Here is a 15594-nt window from a genome sequence, read left to right on the forward strand (position 1 = left end):
TAAACAAATATATTATATAACCAATAATACACTATAATATATAATAATATTAGAATTATAAGATTATATTAATATTTAATTATATTAATTATTATAGTATTATTAATATACTAAATATAATTATATCAATACAATATAATATATAATATATTATAAAATAATAATTATAATATCATATTATAATTATATTATAATTATAATATCATATTATATGATAAAATAATAATATTAGAATTATTAATATAATTATGATATTATTTGTTACAATATTACTATTATATTACAAGTATAAATTTTAGATTGGAAGATTGTAAATTTTTAATTTCATTAGGGGTATTATGAAAGTTTCATTAATTATACTATGCTGATTCTCACATAATCTAAAAGTTAAAGTTGTCTTTAGGCTGCTTCTGATTTTGATTGTAGATTCTTGAAAAATTCTTCAAAAAACACTTTTGAAGAGATTTACCAAACACTAAAATCAACTTCTGCTACAAGCAGAAACTAATTTTAAGAGGAAAAAATAATACCAAACTAAGCCTTAGTCTAGTGCAAACTGCAACAGCCAAGCTATCCTTTAGAAGCTTTGGTTACCAAAAGTACCAATGCATTTCTAGCACAAAAAAAAAATGGAAATCAACTTAAAAGGTCCGTTTGGTTCATAAATTTGAACAAAAATTTAAATTTTATGAGAATAAATATTGTAACAAAAAGGTTTGAACAGTAATTCGAACCTATAAACAAACGGGGCATTAGCTTTTCCTAACTGAGCAAGTACAGTTCGAACTTTGGTTATATGGTAAGCAGAATGTATAGTAACTCATTAAGGATGACAGAATTGTCACATAATTCACATCATTTTCCAAAGTATCAAATTTGCAGTAAACTGGTTAAAACACACACACAATTCAACATCAAAAATTTTCTGTGAGAAAGTGTAAAGAAAAGAAACTCTAAAGTTGCGTTGACCACAAAATGGATCTTCTCCTGGTGACAAAAAAGGTCCAGAATTTATCCACTCCTTTCCCTTCTAAAACAAGACCCTATAGATTAGGTTTCCTCAACTTTTGTCCAACTTTATGATTCGGTCCATACCCCTCCTGGCCCTTAGCCAAGACTTCCTATCAGTTTTCTTGTGGAGAAGATAACTTTAAACGGAAAACACCACGGTTTCAGGGTCTCTGCAAAACCAGTACATACTGCTTCATTCATAGACAACTTCATGCTATCTATAATTATCAGGCAGCAATTCTACATGTACATTTGACTTCAGGCAAAGCTTACCCGCTTCTTATTGTTTCCCCTCCTCCAACAATCAACTGTTTGATTTTCATGTCCTCGAAACCTCGAGCTTTTGTATCCAGATACATTATTATGAGAACCTTCTTTTCTCTGGAAATCCCCCTTCCATGCTTCTCGTCGGCTGCTGGTTTTTCTAATATCAAAATCTTTGTTCTGATTATTATGACAGTCCCACTGTTTCCAGCACCTTGCACCATCTCCTCCATAGTTTCTCCACCCTCTATCATTTTGAGCTCTAAGATGTTGGCTAGAACTGCTCACCCATGGATCGTCAGCATTTGTTGTACTATTCCACTCCTGCCGGTTCCAGCCCCAATCACTCTTGTCCCAAATAGAATCCCAACCATTACCCTTCCTTGAGATGCAGTCCCGATAGCTGTGTTCCCAAAAATTGTTGTTATTGTTACAACTTCTTTTATTCCGATCACTGTTATCCCATGACGTCTTCCCTTGATCACTCGGTGCATCTTCATTATTGTCACAATTTCTTTTATTACAATCGCTGTTATCCCATGATGTCTTCCCATGATCTCCCCATGCCTTGTCTTGCACATTTCTATCACCACGAGTGGTATTGAAATCCAAGGAAGTATCGTTATTGTCTACATCCTTCGAGGTGTTTATAGGATCATTCCATTGGTTCCATCCATGTTCTTTATTTTGAGAAATTCCACTAAATTCTGCATTATTACATTCCCACGGATTTACCCCATCAACTTGATTCGTACTATTACCACCGGAAGGAGCAGCAAATGAGTTCCTAATCTTCTTGTCTTTCCTCCACAATTTTCCGTTCCCTTCCCCGTCATCGGGAGGAGCAAAATACGCTTGATCCAATTCCTTCATCAATTCAGGATCGATAACTGGATTCCAATCTATTTTGTCGATGTAAATATCAGGGTCGGGCAGAGATACGTCACAAGTTAAGCCATTCATCTCTGCCCAAAACCGCCATTTGGCATTCTGAAATGCCTCTTCAACAGCAGAATCATCCCAATCGAGAATATTACTGTGGCAGGACATAAACTTCTTGGCAGCTACTAGCTTCCGCCACGGAACCGATCCAATCACACAGCAGAATCTCTTTTCCCAGGAAGGCACATTATCCTGCAAAGGCTCTATAAAAAAAGATCTCAAAAAATTTATGCAGAAGCACAATTATTTTCTCCTTTTGAACTACAAATACCCAAAACTAGATAGCAATTGATGAAGGAAAACTTGGAAATATAAAATTTCCAACGAACACCAAACATAATTTCATGGTTTCTATTCACATAAAAATATCATCCCTTTTACCTTTCATATAGGAGACTTATTTCCAAATATCAAATTAGTCATTCTTGCAAATGCTACATTTAGTAATATACATAAATGTCCTAAAATTCTCATCAATTTGATAATATCTAATTCTTAATAATACATACCAAATCACTCACTAAAGCCATGAAATTAAAATTCATCCACTAATTGTTCATTATTGGGGTTCTTGTTCTCTAAAATTTTCCTATATTCTTTACGTTCCTCGCTTAAATCTACTGCCGTTTTGTTCTATTACTTCTCAAACATAAATTCTAAGAAAAATTCGAAACCTTTTTTCCATTCTTTTCAAAATTCTCATGATTCGAACAAATATAACCTTCATCGCTAAGAGTTCTACATTTACACAAGCGATTCAATAAATAAATAAATATCGGAACATGGAAATATTAAAACCAGAAAATAAACCGCTTATTTTTTTAATTAAAAAAAAAGAATCTTTAAGATTGTATATGGAACGAATTCGACGAATATCCAATTCACATTAAAAAAAAATTAAAAAAAAAATGCAGATAGAGAGAGAGAGAGAGAGAGAGAGAGAGAGAGAGATTATTACGAGGGGGAAGTTCGGAATCAAATTGCGGCGGGGGAGAAGTCCAGCTCCAGAGATTTTGTTGGCGGTAATTTCTACGCCGTGGACGATAATTCCATTTACCCATTTCAGTCTCCCAATCCTACAGTCCCAAGCACTCTCTAGAGAGAGAAACTGAGAGAGAGAGAGAGAGAGAGAGAGAGAGAGAGAGAGAGAGAGAAACGTGTTCCCCAGCGCAAGATTGAGGGGTCAGACTAGGAACCAAACGTTCTACTTCCTTTTTGTCCTTTTGAGTTAATTTTAAATTTGACCCCAAAAATTGGAATTGTCTGACTTTAACCCTGTACGGTTCAAACTGGAACAAAATCACCTTCAAACTTATCAAATCGATTATTCTTTTTGCACGAATGCCCCTGAATTTTTTCACCTTGATTTCTTGAACTAAAACTCTTGTTAATTGAATTCTAAAGCTTAAGGGGTCAGTATCAAGATTTTTAGTTCGGAGACTGATTTACCAAACATGAGAAGTTCAAGGAGGATCCATGCAAATAAGTTTTTACTTTTATTATTTTTCCTTTACGGCTGTAACGACACGTTTTTTTAATATGCGCTGACAAATAGGTCAGATCTCATTTTCAAGTCGTCTAATTGTTTGCATGTAAAAGTTACTGTCGTTTATGGAAGTAAACGACATTCTTTCAGAATGAACAACTACACGAATAGCGCATGTCGTTTTCGTCCCAAGTTTGTCACGGCCATTCATAAAACGATACGTCGTTAATAATCAAACTACAAGTCGTTAATTTGAAATAGTGTCTTTATCAAAAAACGACAAACCTTAGAATTTTATTTGTTTTCTTTTTAGTTTTATTTAAAAGGAATCATCACGAATTGTCATGTCATTTTGTCATTCCTATAATTTACTGTCATTTACCTAAAGGTTCTAAACCAAAGTCAACTCTGGCGAATGATTTGTCGCAGTTTATAGTTTATACAAACGAGATTCATGTTGGTTTGTTGATATCGTTCCCTTAAATGTCATGTCGTTTAAAATGAAAATATAAACAATAATATTATAGGCCCTGTTCACTTTATCGATTCGAGTTTTGCTACAGTAAAAAAACTCTCAGAAACAGTCACATCTAACTTTTTTACTACAGTAAAAAATTCTCACATAAAGTCACATCTCAACTCGAATTAAAAACTTGAATCAGCGAACTAAACCAGCCCATAATATATTAACAACTTAATTGCCAAAGTAAATGGAATTATCGTAGGCATAGATGTCTAGAGGACGAAATGTCATGTAATTTTTTTCTGGTCACAAAGATTGATAAAACCAGAAGTCCAAAATTAGACAATGCCCGTCATGTGTGGGTGTTGATCAAGAACATTTATGTGTAACTGTTATATTTTCTAATGAGCAGTATTAATAGCATGAAGTTAGGAAAAATGTCACGTTACTCGGCAAGCATGTAGGCATAATATGACTCATCGTTGGAGTTGTCTCCTAGTATTAACACGCGACCCTTTTGATAAGAAAGTGATGGCTAACCGCTAGAGCAATATTTATTGTCAAACATGCATTACACCACTTTCATGTTGTACAAACACATACTAGAAATCCGACTTGCAAGAAATGGATAGGACTTGGAGATGTGTGATGAAGAGAGAGAGAGAGAGAGAGATTTGCTGGAAGAAAACAGATTTATGTATGTTTATTCTCTTTTTTTTTTTTGGAGGCAAAAGATGAAAAAGGAAAAAAGAAAAAAGAAAAAAATGCAATGTGACTAGTCCTCTCTATGGGGCCCTTTCACAGCTGTATTCACTCTTACAACACAAGGCTACTTTGTCTTCTTCCTTATATTCTCTCTTCTCTTGCACATTGTGATTTCCCCACAGCCCTCAATAATAGTCCTCTCTCTCTCTCTCTCTCTCTCTCTCTCTCTCTCTCTCTCTCTCTCTCTCTCTCTCCTATGAGGAACATGCTATTGCTGTCCTTGTATTTCTGTAGTTTTAGGACACTCTCTTACTTTCCAAGATAAAGAAAGAAATATTGACTTGAACTCTTTAAGGGCAATGGCAAAAAAAAAAAAAAGAAGAAAGAAAATGGCAACACCAAGGGTCTCCTTTGTTATATCACCACACAAAACCTCCGTTCCAACCATTTACTCAATCAAGCATAAAGCACAAACTCTGAACAAAACGTTCAAAAAAAAAAAAAAAAAGATTTCGAGGGCCAATTGGGACCCGACACGTGGAATCCTTAGCCTAAACGTCGGGGTACAGTTGCATGGTACTAAAAGGATGAAGGGCAATTTGGTAGTTTCACTCCCAACAGACATTTGAATATGTTTGTTGCGGTGTAGGATCATGGGAGTGGCAAAACGATGACAAGGCCCCATTTGGCTCAAAGAGTTTTACCCATTAGTCATCAAAAGCTTCCCTCCATGAGTACAAAGCAACTCTACTTTTTTTTTTTTTTTTTTTTTTTTTTTTTTTTCCCCCCAACTCTACCTTTTTTTTTTTTTTTTTTTTGCCCATGCATAGAGGCCCACATATTGCACAGGGGAAACTCATCATATGGAAGCTGAAATATTTGAAATGATTGAATTTGACAACCAAACATACCTCCTAGATTAGCACCAACTAGGGGAATTTTAATGACATTGGGGTCACTTGATCAAAGTTTTGAAACCCAAAAAAAAAAAAAAAAAAACGTTAGGAACCCTTTTTTTTTTTGGTTATTTTACATGATATTATATAGAATGATTGCATTTGAAGCAATCTTACTAAATTTCATAGATTTCAACACTAACTTCTTGACTTTCTCATAAAAGTGGTATCCTAGCTCCCAAGAGGAGCTTATCTTTTGGATGTGGTGATTATCTTTTGGTTCAAGACAATCACATGATTTAAGGAAAATGCCAGGTAACATACTATTTTGGACACTACACAATATCTTCATAGAGGTTAGCATTTGGAATATCTGTTTGTTTTGTTTTGTTTTGTTTTGTTTTTTTTTTTCGTATTTTACTTTGTAATAGAGTTTTGTAGATCAGTTTCATATGTATTCATTTTCTTGGATTTTCAAGACTAAACATGTTTGGATCAGTTCTTTGTTTGTATAACGTCTAATGACTAAATCACCGCAAACTATCTTATCAGCATAAATCCAGAACCAATCAGATCTCCAATGGCTAAGAAGAAGGGTTGGTTCACACTGGTGAAGAGATTCTTCTTTTCAGATTCACAGTCAAAAGAAGAAAAGGTTAGCTATTTTCCTTCTCTTTTTTTTTTTTTTTTTTTTTTTAATTTCTCATTGGCTTCAAAATTGTTGCATTTCTTCATTCTTTTTTATTTTTATTTTTTAAATTCCCAGAAGGAAAAGAGAAGGAAATGGGCGTTTGCAAGACTTAGAATCAAAAGATTACCCTCAATAACCGCCCCACCACAAGTTGTAGAAAACAGAGCACCTAGTGAAGAGGCAGAGGAAAAACAGAGCAACCACGCTCTAACCGTGGCCATTGCCTCTGCTGCCGCTGCCGAGGCTGCTGTTGCGGCTGCACATGCTGCTGCTGAGGTTGTTCGTCTCACCGCCACCCCTCGGTCCACGCACACCGTCACTGAAGATGCAGAGAAGCCATTCCCCGATGAAACTCTTACCGAGAAAGAAAATCACTCGGCGCATACAAAATGTGAGAGGGAAATCCAAGAATCTGCTGCTGTTAAGATTCAGACCTCCTTCCGGGGTTACCTTGTGAGTCCATTCAATCTTTTGCAAACTAGTTCTCATTGATTTCGCAAATGGGGTTGTCTGAATTGGCTTGAAGAACCTGAAAATCAATATGATTACATGAAGTTTTCCTGTTTGAATAGTTCATATGAGAATTTGCTAGTATTCAATTTGTGTTTCTAAATACCATGAAAGTGTTAATGTTGTAGTAAGCTTGAACGTGCCTAGCACAAGAAGTATATAAGATTGGAGACTATATAAGTTTATTATTATTATTATTATTTTTTCAAAGGGAGTAGTTTTAATATGTGATTACATAAATTAGTCCATTTCTGACAAAGACCATGCTTATGCTCATATATATGAGAATTTTTTAGTACTCAACATATGTTTTTGCTAAATTACCTGAAGGTGTTAATATCAAAGTTAACCTTGAATTTTGCCTAACAAAACAGCTTTAAGATTAACAAATTGTTACCCAACAAACAAAGCAACTCTCACTCCGTCTTCACTTATGTTGTGACTTTTTATATCATTTTATGAATGGTCCTTGTTTTGACAAATACATACATGTGAATTGAGAATTGCAGGCAAGGAAAGCTTTGCGGGCACTGAAGGGAATAGTGACACTTCAAGCAATTATCCGCGGCCGAGCTGTGAGACGCCAAGCTGTTACCACTCTCAAGAGGCTTCAGTCCATAATTAACATCCAGTCACAAGTCTGTGCTAACAGATTACAAACAACTGAAGGCGCTTATAATTGTGATGGTAACAACCAGTTAGAGAATTTGAGAGACAAAATACTAAGGGTAAGTTTGGAATAAACTTTTTGGCTCCTTTCTTAACATTGTGAAGGTAACAAATAAGCATCATCTTTTCATAGCTTAATCATTGGCTGCCATGCTCTTTTAGGCTATATTTGGTAAGTGAGAAACAAAATAGAAAGGAAATAGATGTATATAACTTAGGTGAGGAATGTTGAAACTATGAGAAACTTTGGGAGGATCAAAACTGGAATGCTTTTTAAATCAAGGACTGCTATGTTATTTTGATGCTCAATCAGATATGTCATAACAAAAATTGCCAAATTTTTGCATTACTTTTAGATGGATTCTTTCAATCAGAGAAGATGGGATGATAGCCTTCTATCAAAGGAGGAGGCAGATGCCATGTTCTTGAGCAAGAAAGAGGCCGCGATTAAGCGAGAACGGATAAAGGAGTACTGGCATAGCCACCGGGTAAACTAGGCCTGAATTTTACCGTTTCTAAATATTTTTCTTCTTATTTTGAGTTTTCAGCAAAGTTTTTCCTTTTCCAGAAGTCAGCAGAATCAGAAAGAAACAAAGTAAATGGAAGATGGAGATACTGGTTGGAGCAATGGGTGGACACCCAACTCAACAAAAGTAAAGAGCTAGAAGATTTGGACACAGTTTTGGGGTCAAACACAAGAAACAAAGACGAATTCGGAGTGAAAAAACTAGGGCTTAGGAATGTCCAAACTCAGCATCAGAACGAAGGATTCATGGACTCCCCAACATTTGTGCCAAGAAAATCATATCATAGAAGGCAATGCTCATTGGGAGACGAGAACTCCTACACAAGCTCGCCTTTAGTCCCGACTTACATGGCGGCGACGGAATCTGCCAGGGCAAGAGCAAGGTCCATTAGCTCACCAAAGCTGAGGCCAGAGAGCCTAGAAGGATTTTCACCAATCAAGAACAAGCTCTCACTTGTGTCTTCAATCACTAGTGAACTTCCTATTAGTAGTACTACTATGGGAAGGCCTAGTGACTATTTACACCAAAGATCTCCAAGCATGAAGGGGGTTAGAGGGCCTGTGAAATCAAGCAGGAAGACCAAAGACTCAACCTTCGATTCAGAATATTCATTGTCAAATTGGGATAGACAAACCATCTTTAGATGATATCATGATCGCGATGATGATGATGATGATGATGATGATGATTAATGTGATGATGATTCTACTTAGCTGCAAAAAACAAGATAATTAAGTTGGTTAGGTGATGATGATGATTCTACTTAGCTGCAAAAAACAAGATAATTAAGTTGGTTAGTTTCTTGGGTTGGAATGAAGTAGATTGAATTGTGTTTTCATCTTTTTTTTTTTGGGTCCTCACATGAAATCCAAATATTTTGGAGAGCATTAATGTTTTATAATGTTAACATAACTTGTATGCTGCCAAAAGCAGTATTATAATACGGTACTACAAATTACAATATCTAACACTGATTTGGAATATTTGATGGTAGTAGTTTGAATATGGGCTTGGAATTGGTATTGTTGCTCCATCTATTTGTGCCATCTTGTCAAATTCTCATGTCAACTTTGACTCAACATTGAAGACAAATTTCTGTACCAATAGTACTAACAGAGCGGGCCATAATAAGTGAAAATGCTTATGTTTGGCCCAAAATTGACCTCAAAGCATTAAATTGAGAAAATTGCTGACTTATTTAGGGTTGTTTATAGGTTGGGTTGGTGCGGGGGTATGGATTTTTCTTCTCCTGTTTCAAAAAGTGCGGGTTGTACATATTTGACCCCAATGATGTTAAAAAAATTTCACAACCTAATGATGTTTGAGTTAGGTTAGGGCGGTGCAGAATGAGTTGGGTGGTCGGTTTTAACATTCAAAGAATCAAAGACTCAAAGTTTAATCCAACATTCAAAGTTCATCATCAAATAGACAAAATAACTCCAACATTCATACAGATAGAAATTCAAAGTTCAATCTAACATCAAACATAAAGCAAAGTAGTCCATCCAACATCAAACATAAAGCAAATATAAATTAGTCTACACTCATAAATTTGTCTTTAACATAAAGCATACACAGAGGTTTAATTCAAACATGAAAAATTAGAGAGTAGAAATGAGTTGCCTACCGAGGGCTGCGGGTTTTGCGGTTTATGAACAGCCCTAGACTTAGGCTTGGAGTACATGATCTGAATTTTTACCTTTTTACTCTTAATTAATACATTTTTGACTAATTATTTACTTGACCGAAAAGGATATTCACCAATAGTGGAGTAAAAATTCAGACCATACACTCTAAAAAGTATTTATCTCCTTTCTCCAAAAGAATTTCCCTCAACAAATATCTCCTAGACCATTTGTCAATCCACCATTGAGAGTCACAAGTTATGTATGATACCAAGGACAGCCAGTTCACTAGCTATATTAGTACAAGAGAAGTCACAATGTCTCTATGATATAGAGAACTGTTAGTTCCAGTCGGGTTTTTTTTTTAAATAGAAAAATTGGAGCTACATTTGCCTATATAACAAAATTGCCACTCTCCTCACCTATAAACGGAGAATATGGCAATGGAACTATACTTTTATTATCTTTTATTTTATTTGGTGTTACATGGTAAATTTTTTAAAATACCCCCGAAATAGAGCATTTTTATTTTTATTTTTACCTCTTAACATTAGTCCATATATTTTTACATTTTAGACTATAACTAGTCAAGGGGTAAAGTTTTCTTTAAAATGATATTTTTAATAAATCAAGTACTTAATAAGGTAGAATATGAAATTTTCTCATGTAAATACATTTTCCGCTAAATAATTAACCCCAAATATCTTTGTTGCTTTCTGACTCATACTCATGAATTCAATTCCGTCTTTCCAAACTCAAAGGATGCAAAGAGAAAGTTATCCCTACGACAAAAACAAATTTTACTTGATAATAATTCCGTGTTCAAATACTCTAACTACGTGAAATAATTGTCACATTTCTAATAAAACAATTTTCAATAGTCATAATCAGATATAGTTAGAATCACACTTGGTCATCATCATCATCTATATTATTCTTAAGTAAGAATTAGAATGTGTCGACATTATTATCTGTTATTTTTTTTTTATTTTTTTTTTATTTTTGTAACGAAAGGATGCCAATAATCACTCTTCTACTAAGCAATAATTTGTAACCTACTATCTAATTGTCTTGAAATTTCCATGTATAAGATGTGGTTTTAGCGTTGTTAACAAAAATAATACTACACTTAACCAAATCTCATCTGAACTTTTTAATACGTACCAACTTGTTACCATTAGGTAAAATTTAGATTGATTATAAAATCAATGTATAAAAAGACACTTTTTTCGCCAATTATAAAATAATAATTAAATTTACAAACTAAAAGAATATGAAATAGTCATTAAATTGATATATAACGGGATTACTCATTTAATTTTACCTCTACATTGGATAAACCAACCAAGAAGAGCATATTGTTGATCGTCCAGTCCAAACTGACATGTTCAAAAACTTGGATGCTAAAAGTATCCTCCGATCTTAGTACAATCAACTGAAAATCTTCTAGTACAAATAATAATAATAATAAAAAAAAGGTTTAGTATTTAGACAAAGAAAAAAGAATATAGGGCCAAGAAAAAAAAATAATAAAATGAAAATACTTCTGAAGAAATCATACGTGTTTAATCTGAATCCAAAATCCAAAGATGGAGATCATGAGCTTGCAGGCCCAATCACTAACAATAAGTAGGGGAAGAGGTTCATTTACAAGGCCCAATTCCTTGCAAAAAATTTACCTGAATTTGAGAAAACAGAAAAGCATAGCCACACATTTGAGATTGAAACTTTCCTTTCACGAAGGCTGAAGGATGTGGAGAAGAGTTAGCCATGCAGCACAAAAATTGGCTGATGAACTTCAAAAAAAAAAAAAAAAAAAAAAAAAAAAGAAAAAAAAAAAAAAAAAAAAAACTAGTAATAATAAAAAAAAAAAATGTTGTACTTTCTCTTCATCAAAACAAAGATATCATTATAGTATTATAATTCTCAAGAGACTTGGTCAAAAGTCCAAATTTCCAGAAGACAGATACAGTTCCGTAAAGTCATGTAATTCATCAATCAAGGAATATACGTGCAAAGTCAGTAATTTGTCTTATTCGGACCAAAAATATGAAAAGCTAGGATCAGTAGAATTCTAATCTCAAATGGTTACTACATATATATACGTATATAACATGACTTCATTGACCACAATGGAAGTTATCATTTTGTTGAGATTAAACGCCTTGATTTTGTACTGCCGAGAGCGATAAAATCACATAGAAAAAAATTACACGTATAAGATTTATACTGATTTATTCTTAATATAAAAACTAAACTTTCACTTTCAAATTGTTATTGTTAAAAATTAAAGATATTACAAAATAAATCGCACACCACATTACCAAAATCTATTATGTTTTCTGATCTAACAATCTTTCTTAATTAACCTTAATAAAAATAAATCTGCAAGTGCATTAGGATAATAATTAGACTCAACAACTTAACACATTTACTCAATCATTTCCCAAACATACAGCAGTCTTATGTCACATGAATTCAAAGATGGAATATATAAACACTTCATTATACGCTCCGAACAAAATGCCAAATCATGTTGTTCAAAGTTCATTGACATATATCAAGAGCACTAACTTCATGCACGAAAAGGAAAGTGTCTACCACTTAAGAATATGCAACTTTCAAGTAATGCCCTCAACTAATTTCCAAACATTGGTCATTGGACTTGCACCTAACCAATCCTCGTGAAGCACATGTGCTTCTCAGAATATATGAATATGCGGCCGACATATATTGTAAAATAAAAAAAATATGCCAAATATATTACTTTGTGTGTTATAAGAAATATGTGAATATTGAAAATTGTGACGGCTGAGAGAGAGAGTCTCAGAGGCCACGTTCATTTCACCGATTCGAGTTTTGCTACAGTAAAAATCTCTTAGAAACAGTCACATCTAATTTTTTTGTTACAGTAAAAAAACTCTCACATAAAGTCACATCTCAACTCGAATCAACCAACTAAATGGGCTCAAAATATATGAATATGCGGGCGGCCGACATATATTGTAACATAAAAAAATATGCCAAATATATTACTTTGTGTGTTATAAGAAATATGGGAATATTGAAAATTGTGATGGCTGAGAGAGAGAGTCTCAAAAGCCCCGTTCATTTCACCGATTCGAGTTTTGCTACAATAAAAATCTCTTAGAAACAGTCACATCTAATTTTTTTGTTACAGTAAAAAGCTCTCACATAAAGTCCTATATCAACTCGAATCAGCCAACTAAATGGGCCCAAAATATATGAATATGCAGCCGACATATATTGTAACATAAAAAAACATGCCAAATATTTTACTTTGTGTTGAAAATTGTGATGGCTGAGAGAGAGAGTCTCAGAATCCCCGTTCATTTCACCGATTCGAGTTTTGCTACAATAAAAATCTCTTAGAAACAGCCACATCTAATTTTTTTGTTACAGTAAAAAGCTCTCACAAAAAGTCACATCTCAACTCGAATCAGTCAACTAAATGGGCCCAAAATATATGAATATGCGGGCGGCCGACATATATTGTAACATAAAAAAATATGCCAAATATATTACTTTGTGTGTTATAAGAAATAGAGTCGGTCAACTGATCATATGTAAGACTTGTTGTGATCTAGTGAAGAAGAACCTTCTGACTCACATACGGTTTTATGAGTTAGGACAATATTCATTCTCCAAGTTGATACTTATGGGGGGTATCCTTATTGTATTATTTTGAAAGTGACATTCAAAGGTTTGAAACTCCTAAGTTTTCATATATTTTGAGTGTTGAGGTGAATTGGGTCCCACTTATTTTTTTGATGATCAGTCCATCTCCGCGTGATGGAGTCAAGTAACATCAAACTCACCAGTAGTAGTTGCTTGGCTTGTGAGACGTTCATTGTTTGGGCAACGTTCTTTTTGCCCATTTTTAAGTTGTCTTAGTCAAATATATAGAAATAACGGTTATAAACATTTGGGGTGACCATATCTATTTACTGCAATTTTTTTCCTTTTTTTTTTTGTTGTTGTTGTTGTTACCAATCCAATCAAATGAAGATAAATGCGTAGATTTTTAAAGATCCGCTTTCAATTCATGTGTCCAATTTATGCAAAAGATATAATCCAAATCTAATTTGGATTAAGACATCGGATTCTAGTTTGGTTAATTTGCAATTTAAAATCTAATTCAATCAAATTATTAAGATCAAAAGTACTAGAGAAAACTAATTAAAAAAATTCAAAAATTTGAAGCATATCTCTTCAGCTCAAACAAATATTATTCAATATAATTCACAATCCATTACCTAAACAAAAATTAAGAGAGAAAAGCCATTTTATTTTTTAAATTTTTATACAACCACAACACTAAAAATATATAAAAGATATATATGTTGAAACAATTACATACTTATCTAAGGTGACATTATAGATAGGTTTGGAAGTTTGATTTTAGTTTGGAATCCAACCCAATCCAATGTAGCTGATTGAATATCTAATGGAAATTATATTAAAATAGAGTAGATCGGTCAATTATTTAATTGCATTTGATAAATCACTCGTGTGGTCACGTCTAATAAAAATGCAAGAGGTGCCCTTAATACACCACCATCCAGCACAAAATTTGACAAACACAAATCTTTCAAGATTTAACTTAGAACTACCTCTATCTTAGTTATTCATAACGAAGGCCGTATGCGGATTTATCGTTAGGCTAAACTTGCAATCAACGTAGTTCTACGTCTCTACCTTTCGCGTGCATTATTATTCGTGTAGGAGATTTGGGTTTATTTTATTTTAGTTTTTGGCATCTAAGGAAGTTAGCTTTGTTCTTGTGTTTTATTTCCATTTTCAAGCTAAGGAAGCACCACCTTTTGAATATTAATTACCATCAAATATCTTTTTGTTTTGCTCTAGCTTGATCAGTCATACCAACTAAAAAATGTGGCAAAACTTCAGTTCCTAACAAAGAAATCTTGAAAATCCTACTTTAGTAATCCATATCACTTTCGCACTTTTTTGAGAAGGACTAAACATGAGGCTGCATTGTGTGATAGAGATCAAAAGGAAGAGCCTAGACTTTCAAAAAAAAAAAAAAAAAAAAAAAAAAAAAAAAAAAAAAAAAAATTAAAAGAGAAATAATTGGACTTAATACCACTGTAGCAAAAATGTGACTGATTCTCACAACACGTGGAATGAAAATGGATTACAATGCCCTATCGTATAGTTCATATCCTTTTCTGATGTTGATATTTTCAGTTCTTTTGCGTGTTATTTTCAATTGAAAACTACATCTGCCGACTGCCTTAGACCGGATTTTCACGCTTGTTGCTCAAAGTTCTTCCCTGTCCTCCATTGCCAACTATTCTTGATGTCTAGGAATTTGTGGCTTAAACCTTTCTCCATGAAGAGTGCAATGCACTTTCTCAAAGTGATTTTTGAAGACCTATTCTTGATATCTAGGAATCTGTGGCTCAAACCTTTCACCATGATAGAATGCAAAACTTTCTCAAAGTGATTTTGAAGAGGAAGTTTGAACTTTGGAGGCATGACAAGGCTGCATTAAGATAATTTGTTACATTCATGAACCTCACTAGATTTTAACTTTGAAAGGGCTTGTGTTATTTAGTGGAAACTTCACTTTGTCCTCCTTTATTTGCAGGGTAAGTTTGATGAGATTATGTACGATATAACATGACATATCTAGTGGTTGTAAGAGGATGTGGGGAGATTCAAATGCATAATGATGAAATGGTGGATCTAATATTATGTGATTTAATACCCCAACTAAATGAGTTAATCGGGCTAACTAAGAGCGTCTTCAATCCATTGAAA

At 33.8% G+C, this 15594-nt stretch overlaps 2 protein-coding genes and 1 long non-coding RNA gene across 6 annotated transcripts; 1 reads left to right on the forward strand and 2 right to left on the reverse strand.

The window, feature by feature from the left end:
* Nucleotides 1-752: 752 nt before the first annotated feature.
* LOC21391991 (bifunctional endo-1,4-beta-xylanase XylA) lies at nt 753-3392 on the reverse strand. Its single transcript, XM_010108123.2, has 2 exons — nt 3176-3392; nt 753-2420 (listed from the first exon to the last, which is right to left on the reverse strand). Exons 1-2 carry the CDS (start codon nt 3276-3278, stop codon nt 1270-1272), a joined length of 1254 nt encoding a protein of 417 aa, XP_010106425.1. The 5' UTR covers nt 3279-3392; the 3' UTR covers nt 753-1269.
* A 2297-nt stretch (nt 3393-5689) lies between these two features.
* On the forward strand, nt 5690-8874 carry LOC21391992 (protein IQ-DOMAIN 14). Of its 3 annotated transcripts, none has more exons than XM_024172279.1 (6): nt 5690-6082; nt 6320-6422; nt 6534-6911; nt 7478-7696; nt 7994-8125; nt 8206-8874. In XM_024172279.1, the coding sequence occupies exons 2-6, from the start codon at nt 6348-6350 to the stop codon at nt 8809-8811; spliced, it is 1410 nt and encodes a 469-aa protein (XP_024028047.1). In that variant the 5' UTR covers nt 5690-6082; nt 6320-6347; the 3' UTR covers nt 8812-8874. The 3 variants fall into 3 exon arrangements, with proteins under 3 accessions (XP_024028047.1, XP_024028048.1, XP_010106426.1); XM_024172280.1 differs by lacking the exon at nt 5690-6082 and adding an exon at nt 6114-6123; XM_010108124.2 differs by lacking the exon at nt 5690-6082 and having other exon boundaries at nt 6159-6422.
* On the reverse strand, nt 6831-11513 carry LOC112093576. 2 transcript variants are annotated; one of them, XR_002903116.1, is made up of 4 exons: nt 11351-11513; nt 11114-11232; nt 7458-7608; nt 6831-6987 (listed from the first exon to the last, which is right to left on the reverse strand). It is a non-coding gene; the product is annotated as an uncharacterized LOC112093576 (long non-coding RNA). The 2 variants fall into 2 exon arrangements; XR_002903115.1 differs by having other exon boundaries at nt 11114-11513.
* Between the last annotated feature and the right edge of the window lie 4081 nt (nt 11514-15594).

The sequence above is a fragment of the Morus notabilis genome, unplaced genomic scaffold, assembly GCF_000414095.1.
Source record: "Morus notabilis unplaced genomic scaffold, ASM41409v2 Scaffold855, whole genome shotgun sequence".
Classification (NCBI taxonomy): domain Eukaryota; kingdom Viridiplantae; phylum Streptophyta; class Magnoliopsida; order Rosales; family Moraceae; genus Morus; species Morus notabilis.

Coding starts and splice junctions, on each gene's coding strand:
- LOC21391991 (XM_010108123.2), bottom strand. CDS start 3,278: ATGGGTAAATGGAATTATCGTCCACGGCGTAGAAATTACCGCCAACAA. Junction 2,421..3,175: donor TGATTCCGAACTTCCCCCTC/GTAATAATCTCT, acceptor CTTTTTTTATAG/AGCCTTTGCAGGATAATGTG.
- LOC21391992 (XM_024172279.1), top strand. CDS start 6,348: ATGGCTAAGAAGAAGGGTTGGTTCACACTGGTGAAGAGATTCTTCTTT. Junction 6,912..7,477: donor CCTCCTTCCGGGGTTACCTT/GTGAGTCCATTC, acceptor TGAGAATTGCAG/GCAAGGAAAGCTTTGCGGGC. Junction 8,126..8,205: donor AGTACTGGCATAGCCACCGG/GTAAACTAGGCC, acceptor TTCCTTTTCCAG/AAGTCAGCAGAATCAGAAAG.